Consider the following 21980-nt stretch of genomic DNA (forward strand, 5'->3'; position numbering starts at 1 on the left):
CAAATTGAAATATACTATATATAAAGAAAAGTAAAGCTTGATGGATTATCACAAAGTGAGCACAATTGGACATCATTCTTTTTTTTTTTTTAATTAATTTATTTATTTTGGCTGCACCGGGTCTTAGTTACAGTATGCAGGATCTTTAGTTGTGGCATGCGGACTTCTTAGTTGCGGCATGCAGACTCTTAGTTGTGGCATGTGTGCAGCATCTAGTTCCCCGACCAGGGATTGAACCCGGGCTCCCTGCACTGGGAGCGTGGAGTCTTACCCACTGGACCACCAGGGAAGTCCCCTGGACATCATTCCTACCTGATTGTTTTAATGCATGGCAAAGAGGGGGTTTAAGGTAATCTGTCTCCCAGTAGCGTGGCTGTCTGTGCTCTGGGGCTTGCTGTCCAGTGTGGGAGATGTTAGCTACTTGTGGCTGTTGAGCCTTTGAAGTGCGGTTAGTGAAAATGAGGAACTGAGTTTATAATTTAAAAACTAATAGTTCAGTTATTAGAAAACTTCTAAGTATACTTAGAATAACTTCTACTTTTTCAGCTGTAAATTTTATAGAGTCTAAATACAAATCTAAATACAAAGTATTTCCCATGAAAATTTAGTGTCTGACTTGAGATGTACAGTAAGCATGAAGTATTCATTGGTCTTTGACGACTTACTACAAAAACAATGTAAAACATCTCAATAATTTTTATACTGACTATATGTTGAAGTAATAATGTTTTGAATATATTTGGTTAATAAAATAGATTATTAATTTCCCCCCAAAATTATTTTCCCTTGTTTCTTTTTTCCTTTTTTAAATGTGGCTACTAGAATATTTAAAATTACATATCTGGATGGTATTATATTTCTGTTAGATGTTGCTGCTCTAAGTGGTTTTCAAGCACCAAGCCCTTTGATTTGGCAAAACCTCTCCCCTCCCCTTTTGAATTATTAGTGGGCCTTTTCCAAATCTATTTACTTTAGTCATTTGTCTCTAAAGAACATTATTATCGTTGGCAAGGTCAAGGGAAAAGCTTGACCCTTATGTTGAATTATACTGTTTTATGGCTGTCAGAGCAGCTCTGTCATCATATTTAATTTAGTGATTGATCAGACATCAAATGAACACCAACTGTGTAAAAGGCTCAGTGAGAAATAAAAAATGAATGTTAGTGTCTTAGCTCCAACTCCAGAAGCACACAATTCAGTGACGGAGACATAGACAGGTGAATCACTCAAATACAAGGCAGACTGTGGTAGGCTGTACTACGGTTGCAAATTTAGTGTTCTGAGTGTGAAGAAGAGATTAATTCTAATTAGAAGAATCAGGAAAGGAGGTTTTCAAATGTTAGGATATAAACTGAGCATTAAGGCTATGGAAAAGGACATCCCCAGCAGAGATCAGCCTTAAGCAAATAGGTTGGGAATAGCTAACAGGTGAAAGTGCTAGGGCAGGAATGATTTTTTTAATAATGCCCATCTTTTAAAAATATATATTGGCATTATAATTCCAAGCATGGCACATTTAAATTTCCTTCTCCCCCCCACCCCACCCCCAGAATTCAAAAGATTCTTCTCTTCTGGAGAGTAGTAAAAAAAGAAAAGGCAGGCTAAACAGCAAAAGAGGCAGAAGGAAGAAAGAAGATCTTCAGGAAGTAGATGGAGAAATAGAGGCTGTCCTGCAAAAGAAAGGTGAGATGCCAGTCTTGTGGGTGGTGGCAGCTGTGTTTGCTCTGAGAGAGGCATCACGATTCCAAGCTGTTTTGCATGGGGGACGTTCTGTGTGCAGAGACATTTACTAGAATTGTTTACTTAAAGATTATTCAGTATAGTTCTGATTTGCTACTGAATCACTAATCCTTGCACCTCCTTTTTTGTTTACCAGCTAAAGCCAGGGGGCTAGAATTGCAGATCTCCAAGGTGAAGTTTGAAGATGTTGGAGGCAATGATACGACATTAAAAGTTAGTTCAAATTCAGAATTTCTACCTTAGATGGATATGGCCAATCAGTTATTCAAACAAAGCCTTTCTCTTTTTATCTAATAGGAACTGAGTATAGAAAAGGAAGCCAGGAAGGTGAGAAGGGCAAGCCTGGCTGTACCCTTCAGGGTAGTGAGGGATAAAAGAAGCATGTCTTCAACTTTTTTCACCATTTTAATTATAGTGTACATAAGATACATGCTTTATAAGGAGCATTACTTTAACAGTTGTAAAAGTTACTATTTTTTGGTGTTTGTTTCAGTTACAATCTAGTTACTATTCATTGTATTTGCAAGGTAGATATTATTACAGCTTAGGAAATGGAAGCTCAGAGAGGGTATTGCTAAAGTCACAGGACAGGTACTAGAGCTGGGATTCAATCTCAGGTGTAAGCCTAATGCCTGTTCTCTGTCTGCTGTACTTTGCTGCTCCAAAGAATAGGTCCTTTCATTCCACATTGATTCTTTCTCTTTGGGGCTGTGAAGATCATCGTTCTTATTTTTTCCCTAACAGGAGGTCTGCAAGATGCTCATACACATGCGTCACCCAGAGGTGTACCACCACCTGGGCGTCATACCCCCACGCGGAGTTCTTCTTCATGGACCACCCGGCTGTGGGAAGACGTTGCTTGCACATGCAATTGCTGGGGTGAGGTTTGCTGACACTTGTTTGCTTTTGTTATTTTTGTTGTTACTCGTTTTTATTTTTTCTCTTTGATCGCCTTGAACCAGACTTGGCATATTCTCAGGAGGACTGATCCTTTCTTCATTTTTTTACCTCTTTTCATGCTGCTCTTTGTGAGATGCTGTTTTCTTTTAATGTATCCAATTATTTATATGGCAGGGGTTGGTTGGGAAGCAAAATAATACAGCTGTATAAACAACTCTTTTTTTAACCACATAGTTTACATTTTAGTCACTTCTCTTTCTCTTTAAGCCAGTGGTTCTCAAGAGCAGTAAAATAAGAAAACTGAAGATTGTATTTTCCATAGAACTAAATATTCAGAATTTCCATTCAGAGTCATGTTTTTATCCTTTTTAGTGTTAGAATATCTTTTCTAAAATGGTGATAATAGATACTCACTTGGCAAAATAAAAAGCAATCTTAATTTTAGTCCCATCAGATTTCTTGGAAACTGTGTTGGATGGTAAAATGCAAAATGTCCAGGTAACTTCAGTTTGAAGAATAGCACACTATGCCAGTCATGAACAGATAGTGCTCTAGGAAAGCAAATTATTTTTATAGGATAACTTGATTGATTTGCCTCATTTATTCATTTACTGAATAAATCTTCTGTGTGACTGCTGCATGCCAGACATTGAAATATAGTGATAAGTAAAACAAACTCGGTTGTTATCTTTAAGGAGTTTTTTGATCAAATATGAGAGACAGACATTAAACAGTCTTTCACACAAATAAATGTTGCTCATGATTACAATTACAGTGAGTGAGTGGGAGACAGAAGTGCAGAATGCTATGTGGTATGTTGTTGGTATGTTGTCTTAAGCCAAGTTAAGAGTTAGGATCAAAGAGAATATCATTGAGGAAGTGAAATTTCAAGATAGCCAGAAGAATAGTAGCGTTTAGGCAGGGTTGCTGCCATTTGTGTTGGTGGGACAGTGGTAGTTTCTCTTCCTTTACTTTAAGAACCTGCCTCCTCTGACTAGTAACTGGCTATTTCTTTGGGTTCAGGGCGGGAGAAACGCCAGTGGGGTGTGTGGGAGACCACTGTGTCACACCCCCCTGCTATTTCCTTTCCAGCAGATAAATAACAGATGAAGTTGTTTTGGCTCAGCTCTAAGTGGGGGCAAACATATTTCTTAAGATTCAAGACCCTTTATTCAGAAGAGATAATAGCAGTTTTATAGTGATATCTACAGAGTAAAAACAAGTAGAAGGTATCCAGTCATAAAGAAGATGTGGCACATATATACAATGGAATATTACTCAGCCATAAAAAGAAACAAAATTGAGCTATTTGTAATGAGGTGGATGGACCTAGAGTCTGTCATACAGAGTGAAGTAAGTCAGAAAGAGAAAGACAAATACCGTATGCTAACACATATATATGGAATTTAAGGGAAGAAAAATGTCATGAAGAACCTAGGGGTAAGACAGGAATAAAGACACAGACCTACTAGAGAACGGACTTGAAGATATGGGGAGGGGGAAGGGTAAGCTGTGACAAAGCGAGAGAGAGGCATGGACATATATACACTACCAAACGTAAGGTAGATAGCTAGTGGGAAGCAGCCTCATAGCACAGGGAGATCAGCTTGGTGCTTTGTGACCACCTGGAGGGGTGGGATAGGGAGGGTGGGAGGGAGGGAGACGCAAGAGGGAAGAAATATGGGAACATATGTATAACTGATTCACTTTGTTATAAAGCAGAAACTAACACACCATTGTAAAAAATAAATAAATAAACCATTTCTCTATCATCAAAAAAAAAAAAGGTATCCAGTCAAAGTGTTTGGATTAAATTTTAGATTTTTAGGTAATGTTTTTCATTGGACCAACACAAGATGAGGTTCCTCAGAAAATTGGTTATTTAAAAAATGTAATTTTGAGAGAGGGACTAGTGAGGAAAAAGTAGGGAAGTGAACATTTGACAATTTGGTCATTCTTTTATATATCTGTGCATAGGAACTTGACCTTCCAATATTGAAAGTAGCTGCTACAGAGATTGTATCTGGAGTATCTGGGGAATCGGAACAGAAGCTGAGAGAGCTATTTGAACAAGCTGTGGTGAGTCAGCTAATGGCTGTTAGGTGTTCAAATCGTATAAGGCTGTGTGGAAGATCCTGTTTTCTCTAACGCTGGTATTTGTTAACCTTTTCACTGGCCATTCTTTTCTAAGCATGGTAGTTTGTTACTCATGGTGGCTAAATGTTTAAAGTAGATTAACTAACATAGACTGTTGGATAAAATAATCTGTTTAATCTGAAAATAACGTAATTGGTGAGAAGTTCTGGGCTGTCATACCCAATAGCGATATGCTGAAAGGAGATTATCTTTGTGATACTTTTTTCACTTTTACTTTCCTTAACTTAGGTTTGACCAAACAACCTGTAAGCAGTGTGAACATTTTTAACATTTAAGGATTATCACATTATAAAAGCACCCATGGACATGCCAGGATAAACTCTTCTCTACTTGTATAATTGAAGCTGTGAAAAGAAAATTCTGTTACCAGAGAAATTACAGATTGGATTTTATTCTGATTATAATTCATGTTATCACAATTTGGATGCTTAAGAACTTATGAGGAAGATGACATTTGTATCCCATGAAAGTTTTATCTTCAGTATCGTGTTATGGTTAAATGTACTTTCAAGTCAGAAACATGGGTTCAGATCCTTATGCCACCACATACTAATTGTGTAATCCTGGGCAAGAGATTTAACCACTCTAACCCTTAGTTTCCTTACTAATAAACTGTTAATAATACTACTTAAATCTCATGGGGTTGTTGATTGTATTAAATGAGAGGGTTCATATAAAATCTTTAATGTAGTGTTTGGCACACAGCAAAAGCCAAAAATGTTAGCTATGACATGCTCACTTGAGCAATCACTAGTCATCACTGGTTGAAAACTAAAAAATAGCAAAAAGTCTAATTTTATGTTGACATCATTTGCACCCCAGTTATATAGGGCCTGGTGAACATGGCCAATGCATCTGAAATGCAAAACTGATGGGAAATTAGAAGAGAAAGTGTATTTTATCAGTAATTGAAAATGTTTTTTTAAATGGCAAGAACGTAGCAAAATTCGTTACCTAGTCCAAGCTAGTATTGTTTGCTGCCGTAGGCCAGTAAATGGGGAGACAAGTTGTTGGAGCAAGGAATAGAGACTTTATTTGGAAAGCCAGCCAATGAAGAAGGCGGCTTCTTTTATTCTAAAATGGGGAAGAGGTAAAGTCCTGGTTCTGGTCAGACTCCAGAAGGGATGTGTTGATTTTTTCCTTCCTGCAGTTATTCACACAGGTGAGCCTGGTCAGGATGTTTCCTGTGACCTAAACATAGACTGGCATTGGAAAAGCTGTGGATGCACAAGGAAGGTGCAGAGGAAGGGTGGGAAGGGTACTGTGCAGAGCAAAGCTAAATTCTTTCAGGTGTTACCTGTTTTCCAAAATGAGCTTGATTTGATTGTTAATTGGCATACAGCTGGAAGACAAGTAATAACTTTCGTGTTTATGGTAAACACAATGATGAATGAGGATAAAAGAGACAAAGGGCAAAATTAGGTTATTAGTTGTGTGTTTATATCTTTCTCGAACCAGTACTAAGCTGGTACTGTGCCTAACAGCAGATGCTCAGTAAATGTGTGGTCTAGCTCCCCTCTTTCCTGGACCCCCTGTTTCCTAATGAAAGTCAGTACAATAAGGTATGTGTGGATCAGAGAACAAAAAGGTAAAATCAGATCAAATGGTTCTTTGTTGAAAACTATATGCTTGCTTTAGGCTAAATTCTGATGACCATCATTTATTCTTTTTTCCTTTTTTTCTCATTCAGTTTTCCAGAACATTGACAAATACTATTGCCCTTGCTTTCTGAGACCTTTGCTCTCTGTAACTTTACTCTTTTGTAACTGGGTAATGTGTCAAGCAGTCAGAGGTTCTCCTTTGCAAACATTATCATGAAGAGGATTGGAAAGAGAGCCAGCTAATGGCAGGCCAAATTTCTTTCCCTTTAAAATGCAGTGGTTCACACACTTTTTAGGTATCTTAGCCAGGCTGACAGTCTGACTTAGCATAATCAGTGTCGCTCCTAACTAAATAACTAAGGATGAGCTGTGCTTTAGATTGTAAATCTACATCTTTTTATTTAAATTTCTCATTTTAACTGATTCTTAATCTGTTTGTTTTTTATTGTGGTAAAATATATTTAACATAAAACGTGCCATTTTAAACATTTTTACAGTTTGGTGGCATTAAGCACACTCATATTGTTATGTGACCATCACCCCCATCCATCTCCAGAACTTTCCATCTTCCCAAGCTGAAACTCTGTATCCAGTAATCACTAACTTTTCATTTTCCCCTGCCCCTAGCCCCTGGCAACTGCTGTGCTACTTTCAGCCTCTGTGAATTTGACTATTCCAGGTAGTTGTTGCTTATATTGTATCTGAACTTAACTTTCTCTGAACTCTATCTAGTTTATGTTTAAAAAAAGACTGACGGTGATCGTTGTCCACACAATGTATTGGAACTTTATCCTCCTTTCTTACTCAATGTAGTCTTCAAACTAAGCCTCTGGTAGTTTCAGTTGGGGATGATGAAAACGACGTAAACGTATTTAATGCCACTAAAGCATACACTTAAAATGGTTAAGATGGTACCACAATAAAAAATATAAAAGCAAAGCCTCTGGTGCTTCTTAAATTCCTCTTATAGCAGATTCTAGGGAAAAGCTTGGATATTTTTATGTTGGTAGGAACATTCATGAAACGTTTGTAGTGAACTTAGTTTTTCTAGTTTAAAATTTATAAACTTACTATTTTTAAATTTCAGAACATAGCAAATGTGTCTAATATACAAAAGAATTTCAGTAGTTTTATCATCACAGAACATGGATTGATGAGAAGACTATAACATGGATTGATAAGAAGACTATAAATGTGTTATCCTATATGTAGTCTCTTACTGTTCTCTTTTAATCCTTTCACTTCTCCTAAGTCAGATAAAAATCAGAAGTAAATCACTGTGAACTGCCTTCTTTAGGGTTATTCTTTTGGTGAATGATCCTTGAACTTTAAGATTGAAAAAAATGTATATACTTAACCATGCTGCAGTACAGGGAATATATTTATGATTGTCTTTTTGTGATATTCTTATTTCTAGTCAAATACACCATGTATCCTTTTTATTGATGAAATTGATGCTATTACCCCCAAAAGAGAAGTTGCTTCAAAAGATATGGAACGAAGAATTGTAGCCCAGCTCCTAACCTGCATGGACGGTCAGTTTGAAATAATGAATTCATTTTAAGAAAATGAATTTCCTTTTTTTAGTGTAAGATGTGAAGATATGAAACATTCAAATAGCATAAAAGAGTAAGAACAGAAATCTTTTTCTTTTCATAAAAGATTGCATCATTAATTTTTGGAGTATATCTTACAGTTATTTTTAATGCATTTACACACATGTATAAATACAGCAACATTGTTTTGTTTTTTTTTACAATACTCTGATTGCACCATACACACTATTCTATAACCTGCTCTTTGTATCTTAATATTTCTTGGAAATGTTGCCATTTTAATGCATTTATATCTACCTCTTTTTAATTGCTGCTTGGTATCCTTTAGGATAAATTTATCATATTGTACTTAAATATTTCCATTTTGATGGATATTCAAGTTGTTTTGGTTTTTGCTTTACAACAAGTTGTAGGGAATATCCTTAAATGTTCCTTTTTTTTTTTTTTTTTTTTTTTTTTTTGTGTTACGCGGGCCTCTCACTGTTGTGGACTCTCCCTTTGCGGACGCGCAGGCTCAGCGGCCATGGCTCATGGGCCCAGCCTCTCCGCGGCATGTGGGATCTTCCCGGACCGGGGCACGATCCTGTGTCCCCTGCATTGGCAGACGGACTCTCAACCACTGCGCCACCAGGGAAGCCCCAAATGGTCCTTTTTGATACACGTATTTTTCTAAGACGAAGCAATGGTTAAAGAGTACATTTAAAATTTTTATAGGAAATGGCAAATTGCCTTCCAAAAAGACTTTGCCATTTACATCTTTACCGGTGCTATACGAGAATCACTCTTTCTCCAGATCCTTCACAACATTGAATTGTTTTAATTTTTGCCAGTCTAAGGGATGAAAATTGGTATCTTTGTTGTAATTTGCATTTCCCTGATTACCATTGATGTAGATCATCTTTCCATACTTTTTTGGCTATTCATATTATTTCCAAAGTCCCTTTTCTCATCCTTTTCCCATTGTTCTATTGAATTTAAAAAAAAATTTGAGTGGATATTATATTTTAATATATTATGGAAACAAATCTTTTGTTAAATATACTGCAGTTACTTCCTATCTGTAATTTGTTTTTCAATTTTGTTTAATGGTTTTTGGATACAAATTTGGAGGGAAGGACTCAGCACGAGTAGAACTTTTGGAACTAAATCTTACCTATTGTGAAATAGCATGTTTTATGTACATAAGAAAATTTGAAGTAATACATATTTTGCATTTCTTGGGATGCTGGGTTGTAGATTGCTTATTCTGCTGTTTTATTTTTAATGTAAAATTTTCTTGCCATGTTTTAAGGACTATGTTCTTTTTTTAAAATGTCTGCATCAATTCTTTTTTTAAATTAATTTATTAATTTATTTATTTTTGGCTGCGTTGGGTCTTCTTTGCTGCATGCGGGCTTTCTCTAGTTGCGGCGAGTGGGGGCTACTCTTCGTTGTGGGGCGCGGGCTTCTCATTGCGGTGGCTTCTCTTGTTGTGGAGCACGGGTTCTAGGCACATGGGCTTCGGTAGTTGTGGCACGTGGGCTCAGTAGTTGTGGCTTGCAGGCTCTAGAGCGCAGGCTCAGTAGTTGTGGTGCATGGGCTTACTTGCTCCACAGCATGTGGGATCTTCCCGGACCAGGACTCGAACCCTTGTCCCCTGCACTGGCAGGCGGATTCTTAACCACTGCACCACCAGGGAAGTCCCAGGACTGTGTTCTGAATTATCATTATTTTATTGAAGCTAATTTGTTATCAGTTATAAGATACACCATTATTTTATGTACCTCTGAGAAGGAAAATGGCAAAACACCAATCAAAGTATGACATAACGCTTATCACATTGATAGTATAAGCATTCTGATTTCAGAGATATTAAAATGTGGAAAAATGAACAAGTACAGGAATTAAACAGACTACTTATTACTAGAACATTACTGAAAGCCCTGTTAGTTGGGATTTTTGGTGTGTCTTTGTGTGTGTTTTAAGTTTCCCCTTTATAAACCAAAATAGGGAAAACAGTAAATAATTCAACTTACATAGTCATCCTTTTACTGAACTGAACTTGGATCCAGTTGCCCAATGCCCAGCAAAGCCAATTTACTGACACTGGGTTGTGAAGGAAAGCACAGTGTTTATTGCAGGGCACCAAGCAAGGAGAGTAGGCAGCTAATGCTTAAAAGACCCAAAGTCCTGATGCTTTCAGGCAAGGTTTTTTAAAGACGATATTAGTGGAGGGTCTCAGGCTACATGATCAGCTCCTGGGCATTTTTCTGATTGGTTGGTGGAAAGGTAACAGGGTGATGTTTCGGGAATTTTAATCACCAGCCAGTCTGGGGGCTCTGTGCTTGTGGTCAGCATGTAGTTACCATCCTCCACTGGGTGGAGGGTCTTAGTTTCTGTAGAACCACTGAAAGGTATGCATCAGATTGTTATCTATATATCCCTTCTGGAGGAACTAGGAGTCCTGTGACTCTGTTGTTGTAATTGTTAGCTGCTTGGGTTCACTTTTTAGAACTCTGCAAAGGCCAAACAAGAAGCAGAGGACACAGAGGGGCTTGTACGCAGGAGGGCTCTGCAGAGTCCTGCTCGGTCTCAGTTCTCCCTTTTCTTTGATACTCCTTAATCCTGAGGGGAACAGGGGTGGGACAAGAAAAGGAATAAAGTTTTCCGTAGAGATGTTAATCATAAACTCGGTGGAGGAACTCAGTTTTATTGGGACTTGTTTCTTTCTCTCTCCCCAAATAGCCTGTACTATGTGGTCATTTTTTTCCCTATAGTTTGAGAATTTTGTAAAACATTATTATTAAATCAGAGTTTATAAATTTGAAATTGTAAGAAGTTAACACTTTTAGGTAAATTAATATGAACAAGATAATTAAGGAGACCACTTAAAAAAAACTAATTTCACCTAATTTTAAAAACTTAAACTCAGACATAATTCTAATTAAGAGCTATGAAGGATCTTAAAATATCATCATTTGTTTATGAGGAAACTGTTGCACAGAGAGCTATGGGCCAGATGCATACAGTGAGTCATTAGCAAAGCATAGGCCAGAATCCAGATGTTTATTTATACATATGCAATTAATGAGCTACCACAAATGCTTTATTTATGAGAGCTTTCATCCCAGAAACACGTTAACTAGTTTTTGGTTTTGTTTTTTTTTACTCTGTGTAAAAACAAGTAAAACTTCATTTTTTTAATAATCAGAAATTCATACTTTTGACTAATGTAACTTCAATTTAAAATGATCAGATCCTCTAAAAGTGAGAAAAAGAATGGTATTTATCTTGTAGTAAGTGGCCAGTCCTAGCTAGGGTCTGATTTTTAACTTTCTAGCTTTTGAAACAGCACTTGTGTTACTAAGTATTGACTTCCTGTGGAAGGATATTTTCATTACTGAAGATTTAACAGATTTCCATGATTGTTCTTATTGAATTCTGTTATTAACCCTTGCTATGTTCAGAGCATATCACCAGGACTGTAGTGTCTGAGCAACGTGAACTAGAAAAAGGAAGCAGACTCCTACCCTTGGTCATTGTTTTAGCTGTGAGACTGAAAGCATCCCTGAATCAGCAGTGGAACAGCTTTTGCTCTATACCAACATTAGTGCAGGGAGGGTTCAGCATAGGAACATCTTCCTGTGACTGCAAGTTTGTAGCTCGTGGTGCTACGTCAATTCTGAGGTGTCACCTCGTTTTCTGTAAAGTAGTTCTGCTTGTTCAGGGATCTCCTCTTGTAGCGTGAGTCTCTTTTTTAGCTGATTCCTTTTATTCAGTTTTCAAAAAGTATTAAAGAGCTTTTTGTCTTGCTCAAACGTATACCTTATGCCTCTTTTCTTTTCAATCCAAATTTATCCAAAGAGTAGTCACTGCCAATTAAATATGTTTCTATTTCAGTTCTATTCTGTAACCCCACCCCTACAGTTGTCTCTCTGCGTCTACCATTCCACTGAAACAGTCATAGAAAACCCGTTGATGATCACCGTTGCCATATCTTTTGGTTTGCTCTTAGCCCTCACCCCTCTGAACCCACCTCTTACAGTTGTTATCTGGGGGTAGTGAATGTACCTAGAGTAGTTCCTGGCACGGGGTGAGCACCCAGTGAGGGTTACTGGTGGTGGTTGAGAGCATTTGATACTGTGATCGCCTTGTCCTTGTTGTTGTTATCACACTTGGCTTGAGTAACACTCTCTGTCCTTCTGTTCTCTGACAACTCCCTACTGCTTTCCTTCACTTACTTGCCTCCTTTTCTCCATCCCTTAAAGAAAGATATCCCATAAGGATTTACTCTTGATCTTCTTTTCTTGCCCTCCTCACTTCCCAGCTATCTCCTGTTCAGTGCATTGAAAAACCGTCAAATTACATCTTTAATCTTCATTTCTGGCAGGCTTGCAACCCATCTTCGCAGCTGCCTGGCAGATACTTGCAGGTGACTGTCCCACGTCCCCTCACACTCGGTGTGTCCAGAGCTCCACTGGCTTCCCCTGTGGCCCTTTCTGCATGTCTGACCTCCCTCCTGTATTCCATATTTAAGTTAACAGCATGCAAACTGAGTTGTCTTTGTCTCTTCCTTCTCTTCCGCCTTCACATTGAATCATTTGCTTAGTGCTTTTGATTCTATCTACAACTTGGACCTTAAACTGGGCTTTTCGTTTTCATCTCCTATGTTCCTGCCTTCACTCATCTCTCACCTGATTATTGTATTCAAATCACAACAAACTCTTTTTGCATTTATTCCTCTTTACTCAATTCAAAATTATTATTAGAGTTATCTTTCTAAAATACAAATCTTACCAGAGGAACCTTTCATGGCTTCCTGTTGGCAAAAGTATATACTCTAAATTCCTCACGACTTGGCTGATAGAGGACTTAGTTACCTGTGAGGGGGTGTAACCTCAGACTCTCTGCTAGTCACCCCTGGTTCAGTTGAGAGAAATAATACTTGTGGGAAATACACTTTAGGCCCTGCATTCTGTCCATTAATAAAAATCTGTATCTGGATTAGGCCAGAGCAACTGGAGACTATATTGTATTCCCCGATCTCAGTGCCGTGAGTCTGTTTTGAGATACATACTACTCTGTCTTGCCAAGGCTCCCTATTGGTGGACCACTCACCTTGTCTTAACATGCCACACCTGTTTGTACCTCTGTGCTTTTCGCTCATTCCATTTCTTCCATGTAAAATTCATTAAACTATGTTTCAGCTTATCAATATCCTATTTACCCTTCAAGCCTTTTCTAGAATGTTACCTCCTCCCTAAGTTCTCCCTGATTCCTCAGTCTGAATTCATATCTTCCATCATATCACTGTGGTGCTTTGTTTATGCTTACTGTGCTTCAAATAGATTGAGCTGCTTGAGGACAAAGTTTGTATTTTCCTTACATCTTTCCCATACTAGACATTTAGTGAATGTTAGTTTTATATACATATATATATATATTGCTGTCAGTGTGTAATACTCTCTCTCTAACCACGTAAATGACTTGTGTAAGCATTATTATCCTTAATGTCAAGTGTCTTGTTCACCACTCATCCTGTGTCTGGTTCTTACTAGATCTAAATGACATGGCCGCTACAGCACGGGTCCTAGTCATCGGAGCTACTAACCGACCAGACTCCTTAGACCCTGCTTTGAGACGTGCAGGAAGGTTCGACCGAGAGATATGCCTAGGTATCCCAGATGAAGCATCCAGGGAAAGGTATACTCTTATAGAATGAAGTTTATATGCCAGTACATCATCTGAACTGAACGCTTTGAAAATGAGGGTTGAGAAATATGATGTAGCCTCTTCTTTCTCTCTCTCTTTATGTGTCAGTGAAATTGATTTGGAAAGGAAAAAGCCCACATTAAATTAATGCTTAAAACAATTTACTCATTAATACGGCAGTTGTTTCAGGCAGCTTTTTTCAATAGTGATATTGGACTTATGTATCCATACTCATTTACCTGGTCTTATTAACAGTGTCTTGTGTTTTTTAGGTGGCTGATCAGCCTAGGGAGAGTGGCTAGAGCTATGGAATAGTGCTCACTGGTCCACATGAGTTTAACAAGTATTTTAACTTGTTGCACTAATCTGCCTAAGGTCACAGGTTCCCTGACAAATAATTAAATGGTAGCCAGAGAGTTGAAAGCTATCTGTTTGCTCTAGGACCAACCTTTCCTAGTAATTGGGGTTGAATGTCCATAGAGCAACGAAACATCCACCAATATCTCAGTAACAGAAATATCTCGGGAGGCACTGTTCAGGCAGTGGAGTAAAGAAAATCTAGTAATGTGCTGAAGTACCGTATTTTTTTTTTTTTAGCTGAATTGGGTCTTCGTTGGCTGCGCGCGGACTTTTTCTAGTTGCGGTGAGCAGGGGCTACTCTCCATTGCGGTGTGTGGGCTTCTAATCGTGGTGGCGTCTCGGATTCTTAATCACTGCGCCACCAGAGAAGCCCTGAAATACCGTATTTACAATGACTTTCGGCTTAAGTTAATGACACTGAATTGCTGTACACGATTGCCAGTGGCTTTTAGAGAAAGTGGTATGTAGTGAAGGGATAGTTAAGGGGACAGTGGAGAAGGGAAGAGGTGAAGGACAGGAGACTTCATGAATGCAGGACATAAAAGTGATCAGAAGACACTTTGGACAGGAGAAAGCATTCGGAAGGAGCAGGTCATCCTTACCTTCTTCCCAGTGATTAATGTGACTTCAGCTTTTGATTCATTGACACTTTCTTCTTAAGCTTTAGTATTCAGTGTCATCTATAGGTATGCTGATTGCATTCTCACATATATAAGCTTTAAATAGTTACTCAACCATTCAGGTTTCTTTACTATCATGTTTATACCCACAGCAAAGTAATATTATTTAGTATTTAAGTTGTTTGTATTTATTCAGCAAACATGTATTGAGCATATAGTATATGTATATACCACTGGGGTAGGTAATATGAAGAACATAAAAAATTGTAAGTCCTTGCTTTCAGGATGCTTACAGTACAGAAAGAGAAATAAGGCCTGTATCCTTTATCAAGCCTTTTTTTGATTAAGTGCCAAACTTAATGGTAGAGACATAGACACAGTAGAGCCCATCATCCCTGCTAGATAAAATCCTTTGTCCATTGATCACTATTCCATCATCAACAAAGTTCTTAAAGGGCTTTCCTAGATAGCCGTATTTTGAAAATTTTCAAGCCTACGAAAAAGTTGAAAAAATAATACAATAAATATCTGTCCTTTAGCTGAATTTACCACTTGTTAACATTTTACCATATTTACTTTCACTCTGTATATAAAAACGTCAGGGCTTCCCTGATGGTGCAGCAGTTGAGAGTCCGCCTGCCGGTGCAGGGGACATGGGTTCGTTCCCCGGTCCGGGAGGATCCCACATGCCCCGGAGCGACTAGGCCCGTGAGCCATGACCGCTGAGCCTGCGCGTCCGGCGCCTGTGCTCCACAACGGGAGAGGCCACAACAGTGAGAGGCCCACGTACCGCAAAAAAAACCCCCCCAAAACCCAAAACATCATATATTTGTGTGTGTGTGTATATTTTATTTTATTTTATTTTATTTTATTTTTATTTTATTTATTTATTTTTTGCGGTATGCGGGCCTCTCACTGTTGTGGCCTCTCCCGTTGTGGAGCACAGGCTCCGGATGTGCAGGCTCAGCAGTCATGGCTCACGGTCCTAGCCGCTCCGTGGCATGTGGGATCCTCCCGGACCGGGGCACGAACCCCTGTCCCCTGCACGGGCAGGCGGACTCTCAACCGCTGCCACTAGGGAAGCCCTATTTTATTTTTTTTGCCAGCCCATTTGAAGGATAATTGAAGACATCATGACACTTTAGCTGTAAATACTTCTTCTGTGTAACTCTCATACCATTTTCCATACTAAAGAAATTTAACACTGACAGTAATATTATTTAATACACAATCTATTCTAATTTTCCCAGTTGCCCCAAAACTGTCCATTGTACCTTTAATCTTTCATTTTGTTTAGCTTTTTTTTTTACCCTAGATTCAATAAAGAGCAAACCTGCTATGTAGTTGGCATGTCCCTTTAATCTCCTTGAATCTGCCTTTTTGGGGGAGAATACTTTCATGACATCGACATTTTTGAATTGTCTAGATAAGTCTTTTCTAGATCACTCTACAACTTAAATTTATCTGATTGCTTTTTCACGATTAGATTCGGGTTACATATTTTGAGCAAGAATGCTCCATTCGTGGTGAGGTGTCTCAGAACATTTCAGGAAGTTCATAGTGTCAGTTTGTATCGTTGTTGATGTTAAGTTTGATCACTTGAAAAATTTGTCAGAGTTCTCTCCTCTAAAGGTACCTTTTCTTTTGTACTTAATAAATAAAATCCATCTATTTCTGGTATCTACAGTTATTTATGATTGCCTTTTGTTGGTTTGTTCAAACTCCATTTTAGATTCAGGAAGTAAATTCTGTAGGCATACATTGGTGTTTTATGTGGGCTGTAATCATCTAGCTAAGTCTTAGACGGCTAGGGGAAGAATTTTTCTGAGACTAAAGAGGGGTATTAAGTGTTTACTATGTTTAAGGCCAATTGGGAAGAGCGAGGTCAAGCCTGAAAGAAGATAGCTCTTGAATATAATTATGAGGTAGAATTTTTTAAGGAAGAAGTTTTGTTTTTTTTTAAAATTTTTTGTGGTATAAAGACACAAACTTTGCTATCTTAACCTTGTTTTTTTTTTTTTTTTTTTGCGGTATGCGGGCCTCTCACTGCTGTGGCCCCTCCCGCTGCGGAGCACAGGCTCCGGACGCCCAGGCCCAGCAGCCATGGCTCACCGGCCCAGCAGCCATGGCTCACCGGCCCAGCCGTTCTGCGGCATGTGGGATCCTCCCAGACTGGGGCACGAACCTGCGCCCCCTGCATCGGCAGTTGGACTCTCAACCACTGCGCCACCAGGGAAGCCCTTAACCATTTTTAAGAGTACAGTTCGGTAGTGTTATGTATACTCACATTGTAGTGAATCTCTAGAACTTTTTCTGTCTTACAAAACTGAAACTCCATGCCCATTAAACACTAATTTCCGCTCCTAAGGAAGTGTGTCTCTCTTTTTCTTTCTTTTTTTTTAATAGTTTTTTTTAATTAATTAATTTATTTATTTATTTTGGCTGCGCTGGGTCTTTGTTGGGGCTCTCGGGCTCTTTGTTGCAGCGCACAGGCTTCTCTAGTTGCAGTGCGCAGGCTCAGTAGTTGTGGTATGTGGGCTTAGTTGCCGTATGTGGGATCTTAGTTCGCCGACCAGGAATCGAACCCGGGCCCGCTGCATTGGGAGTGCAGAGTCTAAACCACTGGACCACCAGGGAAATCCCAGAAGAGTATTTCTGATTGAGTCTTTGACAAAGGCAGAATACAGTTTTCTTATTTTTATACTTTTGTCTAGCTCTGAAGGCAGAAGCAAACTAGTTATATTATTATATGCAGATGTTAATGAGTTAAATTCTAAGATGGGGAAATTTTATAAATAGAATTAATATATTGATAGAATGACATCAGTGTTTATTTTATCAGTAATGCTTAGAAATAATAATTCTTAGGAAGTCATTAATTGAAGAAATATTTAAGCACCTGTTGTTTACCAAGGAGACACGATGGTTGGCACTTCAGTCACCACTTTAAATAATCAGAAGTGTGATGAGTACAAAAAGACAAAGACAGGGTCTTAGGGAGGATATATATGTGTCAGGCAAAGCTAACATGGTCTGGAGGTTCTCTTTTTTTTTTAATTTAATTTAATTTAATGTTTTTTAAATTTATTTGTTGTTTATTTGGCTGCACCTGGTCTTAGTTGTGGCATGCAGAATCTAGTTCCCTGACCAGGGATCGAACCCGGGCCCCCTGCATTGGGAGGGTGGAGTCTTAGCCACTTGACCACCAGGGAAGTCCCGGTCTGGCAGTTCTTAGGTTCTTAAAGGCGTTTCTGAGGAAGCTGAGACTCAAAGAATAAATAGCAATTAACTGCTTACATGGTGAGAGTGATGAGAGTATTGGTAGGAATAGCATGTGTAAAGGCCCTAAGGTGACTGAGAGCTCATTGTGTCCAGGGAACTGGAAGAAGAATATGGCTATAGAAGTAGAGATAGGATGTGGAAAGGCTACAGAGGTGTACAGAATCCAGCTCACAGATACCTTGGTAAGGGTTTTAGACTTATTCTGTAAGTGGCAGGAAGCAATTAAATTAAGCAGGACAGTGATAGAAACAGATTTTTGTTTTGAGAAGGTCACTGTAGCTGCAGTGTGAATAAGGAATGACAGGAGAGCAAGATGGGTTGTGGTAGCCCAGTGAGGAAGCTGTTGTGATATCCAGAGGCAATGGTGGGTGGGCTTAAAGAGGTGGGAGTGCAAATCGAGATAACTGGAGACATTTAGGAAGTAGAATCAATAAGTTATGTTTATCAATAGAATATATGTGTGGAGAGGTGGGGGCTATGAACAAGAGGGAAATATTCCCAGATTTCTTGCTTAAGCACCTGATGGTTTTCAGGTGCTTAAGGGGTGGGAAATACTGGAGGATAAGCAGATTTTTAGAATAGGATTTAGGGATAGGTGGAATTTAGAGGCAATTGCAGGATGTCCAAGTAGAGATGTCAAGTTGGCAATTGGACAAATGAGTCTGGATCTCCACAGAAGCCAACATTTAAGAATCATCAATGTATTGATGGCAGTTGGAGTGAAGAAAGTAGATGAGATTGTCCAGAGAGAGTGTGAAGAGAACATGTCAGAGGTTCTGGGACAGGCCCTAAGAGGCTAACAGGCTCAGGATGTAGGAAGAGCAGCCAGAAGCATTGGGAAAATGAAGAGAAAGTTGCATAATGCAAGCCAAGAGAAGTCTGTGTTTCCAGAGGGAGGAATGAGAGGTCCAGGGAGGGAGGGCTGAAAAAGTGTCTTTGAATTGAGCAGCCTAGAGGTCACCAGTGACCTTAACAAAAAGCTGTTTGAGTGGAATGGTAGAGGTAAACTCCAGGTTGGAATGGTTGAGGAGTAAAGGGAAACTGAAAAGGCGAGAGCAGCAGACTTCCACAGTTCACTCAGGAGAGTCTGCAGCGAGGGAGAAGGCAGAAGGTTGTGGTGGCTTCATGAGGTGGTAATGGGGTGTCTAGAGAGGACTTTTCTAAGGTGGGAGAAGCTTGAGTGGTGTCCTTACGGGTTGATGGGAAGGAGAAATGGGAGGAGCAGGGAGTCAGAGCTTATGTATCAGTGCTGGCCTTAGAACGAGGGTTAATTTGTTGACATGATAGTAAAGGGAGAAAGAATGGATATGCAGGCAAGGATTATCAGTTTGGTACTAGAAAATTGAGGGCGTTGTCTCTATGAATTAAAAAGCGAGATCTTCTGATGAAAGTGAGGCTCATGATGGATAGGTTAGAGGTTTGAGGAGGATGAAGGTCTGAAATTACTTCCTTGGCTAATTTGAGATGAACTGGCTGGGGTAACAAGATTTTCAGGCAGTGTTTAGGATTGGGGTGTGGAATGGTACCAGTAGGGCTGGTTTAATGATTTTTTTTCCCATAGCAATGCTCAACATTCTAGGTTCAGGCACAGAGAAAGCAGAGATTTAGAATTTAGATTAAGAAAGAAAAAAAGAGACTATGGACTCTTAAATTGTAAAAATAGGACTATTTGATGAAGCGGTGGTGAATCCAAGAACCTACTGAGGTTTGAAAACAGGTGTGTAGGAGACTGAGCGAAGAGGAGATGCTGGAGCTAGTGATTTCAGAGGTGGGACAGATCCAGGTGCTGATAAGGTCCAGGGCATGACGGTCCATGAAGTGGAGAAGAGGGCAGAGGCAGGTGAGACGGGGGTGCAGAGGCCTTCAGTAGGTGCTGGAACTTTGAGTCATTGAAGGAAATTATCTGGGAATCCAAGCGCTGCCCGTATGTCCTGTGCTTTTTTTTTTTTTTTTTTTTTTTTTTTGCGGTCCACGGGCCTCTCACCGTTGTGGCCTCTCCCGTTGCAGAGCACAGGCTCTGGACGCGCAGGCTCAGCAGCCATGGCTCACGGGCCCAGCCACTCCGCGGCATGTGGGATCTTCCCGGACCAGGGCACGAACCCGTGTCCCCTGCATCGGCAGGCGGACTCTCAACCACTGCGCCACCGGGGAAGCCCTGTCCTGTGCTTTTTTCTAGATGTTTAACATTCCCCAGCTTTAGTTTATTTATCTGAAATACAGTAATAGTAATTGCTTGATCTGTAAAGTGATAATAATACTTTAACTTGAAGGCTTCTCGTAAGAATTAAATCAGTGGACCTAGCATAACATTTGACACGTAGCAAGAAAAGAAGTTTTTGAGGTAGTTATTGGTATTTTTCTGAACTTTAAAAGCATTTTATTATGTAAAATGTGTACACAGAAGGAGTCTAATATAATTGTTTCGGTTTCTATTCTTGCAAAACAAAGCACCCCCAAGTTTATTTTTATTGTTTCTCACCATTTCTGTGGATAAAGAATTCAGAGAGGCTCAGCCAGCTGGTTATGTCTCAGGGTCTCTCATGGCTGCAGAGACTCTAGCTGGAGCTAGAACATGTGGAGGATTAGGGCAGCGGGGCTGTGCTTGTCTGCCTACTTAGCTATCTGTATACCTATCATTTGATCTTGTCTGTTCCTTGCCTCCTGCCCCCCCAACCCCTTTCTTGTCTTGTCCACTGAAGGCCTCTCGCGTGGCACCCTTTACAGGGTAGTGTGGGCTTGCTCAGAGTCGGGCAGCCTCAGGGTGGAAGGGTTCTTCCATGGCAGGTTAGGGCTGCAGCATGAGGTTTGCAGGAAACAGGCTGAAGTGACACTGCTGTTCATTTTATGTTATGTTATGTTTTGTTATGTTTCGTTATGTTATGTTATAGTTGTGCTGGGTCTTAGTTGCAGCTCGTGGGCTCTTTAGTTGCGGCTCACCGGTTCCTTAGTCATGGCATGCAAACTCTTAGTTGCAGCATGCATGTGGGATCTAGTTCCCTGACCAGGGATGGAACCTGGGCCCCCTGCATTGGAAGCTTGGGCAGCACTGCTATTCTTGACCTCAGGATTTGTAAAACATTACAATCAAAAGGAGGAAGAAACAGCAGTCAAAATCAGCCACTCTTAACACACCCCAGCCCTGTCACCTGGGCGTGTGACTCTCCCCCAGGAGGCCCAGGAAGAGGCAGGTCCCAGGAGCAAGGCTCTGCATCCTCCGGTCACCGGTCCACCTGGGGCCATGCCGGAGGGGGTGGCCTGGACTTGGACACTGAGGTCTAAGCTCTTTCTACAGCAGATCTTCTAGCCTTGGAAGTGAGGTCACATAGCGTCAATTCCACTATTCTCTGTTGGTTGATTGCTCACTCAGGTCAGCCCAGATTCGAGAAGAGGAGTCATAGCCCCACCTCACACTGAGAGGAGGGTTGAGAATTTACAAACATGCTTTTTTAGAACGGTCACAATAATGAACCCCCATGTTTTTATCACCCAGTTTCAATAATTATCAACATTTTCACAGTTTTATTTTATTTATCCCCCACTTTTTTTTTCTTGGAGTGTTTTAATGCAAATCCCAGTCATTATATCATTTCAGCTATAAATACGTCCATATCTAATGAATAAAGACTTTTTATTTAGCATTACACAATGCCTTTATATACCTAACAAATAATAATTTATCTGATATCCAAACGTGTTCATATATTTGTAGTATGTAGTTGTATTATGAAGTTTTACTATATCCATATTTAGCATTTTCATTTCTCATCTTTATAAATATTGTTCCTATATGAGGGTCACATTTCATTTATTCACCTTTGTAACTTTTCTGAAATTCATGATTGCCAATTTTTGTTCATTTGCTAGCCCTTTTACAATTTTTTCTGCACTGTTTCCTCCAAGTTTTTTTTTTTCTTTGTGTATGTATATGTGTGTATATGTGTTTGTTTGGGTCTGTATATTATACTGCAGTGAGAAATCCTATCTTTATAAAGTCATAATAACAGGACCTGGCATGTGGTAAGTCTTGACAGTTGAGAGCTGTTACTATTACTATTTCATGCTGGCAGCTTAAG

The 21980-nt window shown here is 39.5% G+C and overlaps 1 protein-coding gene across 1 annotated transcript in view; it reads left to right on the forward strand.

The window, feature by feature from the left end:
• Positions 1-21980, forward strand: part of NVL (nuclear VCP like) — a 104499-nt gene that overhangs the window by 11725 nt on the left and 70794 nt on the right. Inside the window, exons 7-12 of the mRNA XM_007454481.1 lie at positions 1551-1683; positions 1877-1953; positions 2485-2619; positions 4618-4719; positions 7816-7933; positions 13492-13636. Of these exons, the coding sequence (XP_007454543.1) occupies positions 1551-1683; positions 1877-1953; positions 2485-2619; positions 4618-4719; positions 7816-7933; positions 13492-13636 (710 nt within the window). The remainder of the gene's footprint in view (positions 1-1550; positions 1684-1876; positions 1954-2484; positions 2620-4617; positions 4720-7815; positions 7934-13491; positions 13637-21980) is intronic.

Source organism: Lipotes vexillifer, unplaced genomic scaffold (genome assembly GCF_000442215.2).
Source record: "Lipotes vexillifer unplaced genomic scaffold, Lipotes_vexillifer_v1.1 scaffold634, whole genome shotgun sequence".
NCBI lineage: Eukaryota > Metazoa > Chordata > Mammalia > Artiodactyla > Lipotidae > Lipotes > Lipotes vexillifer.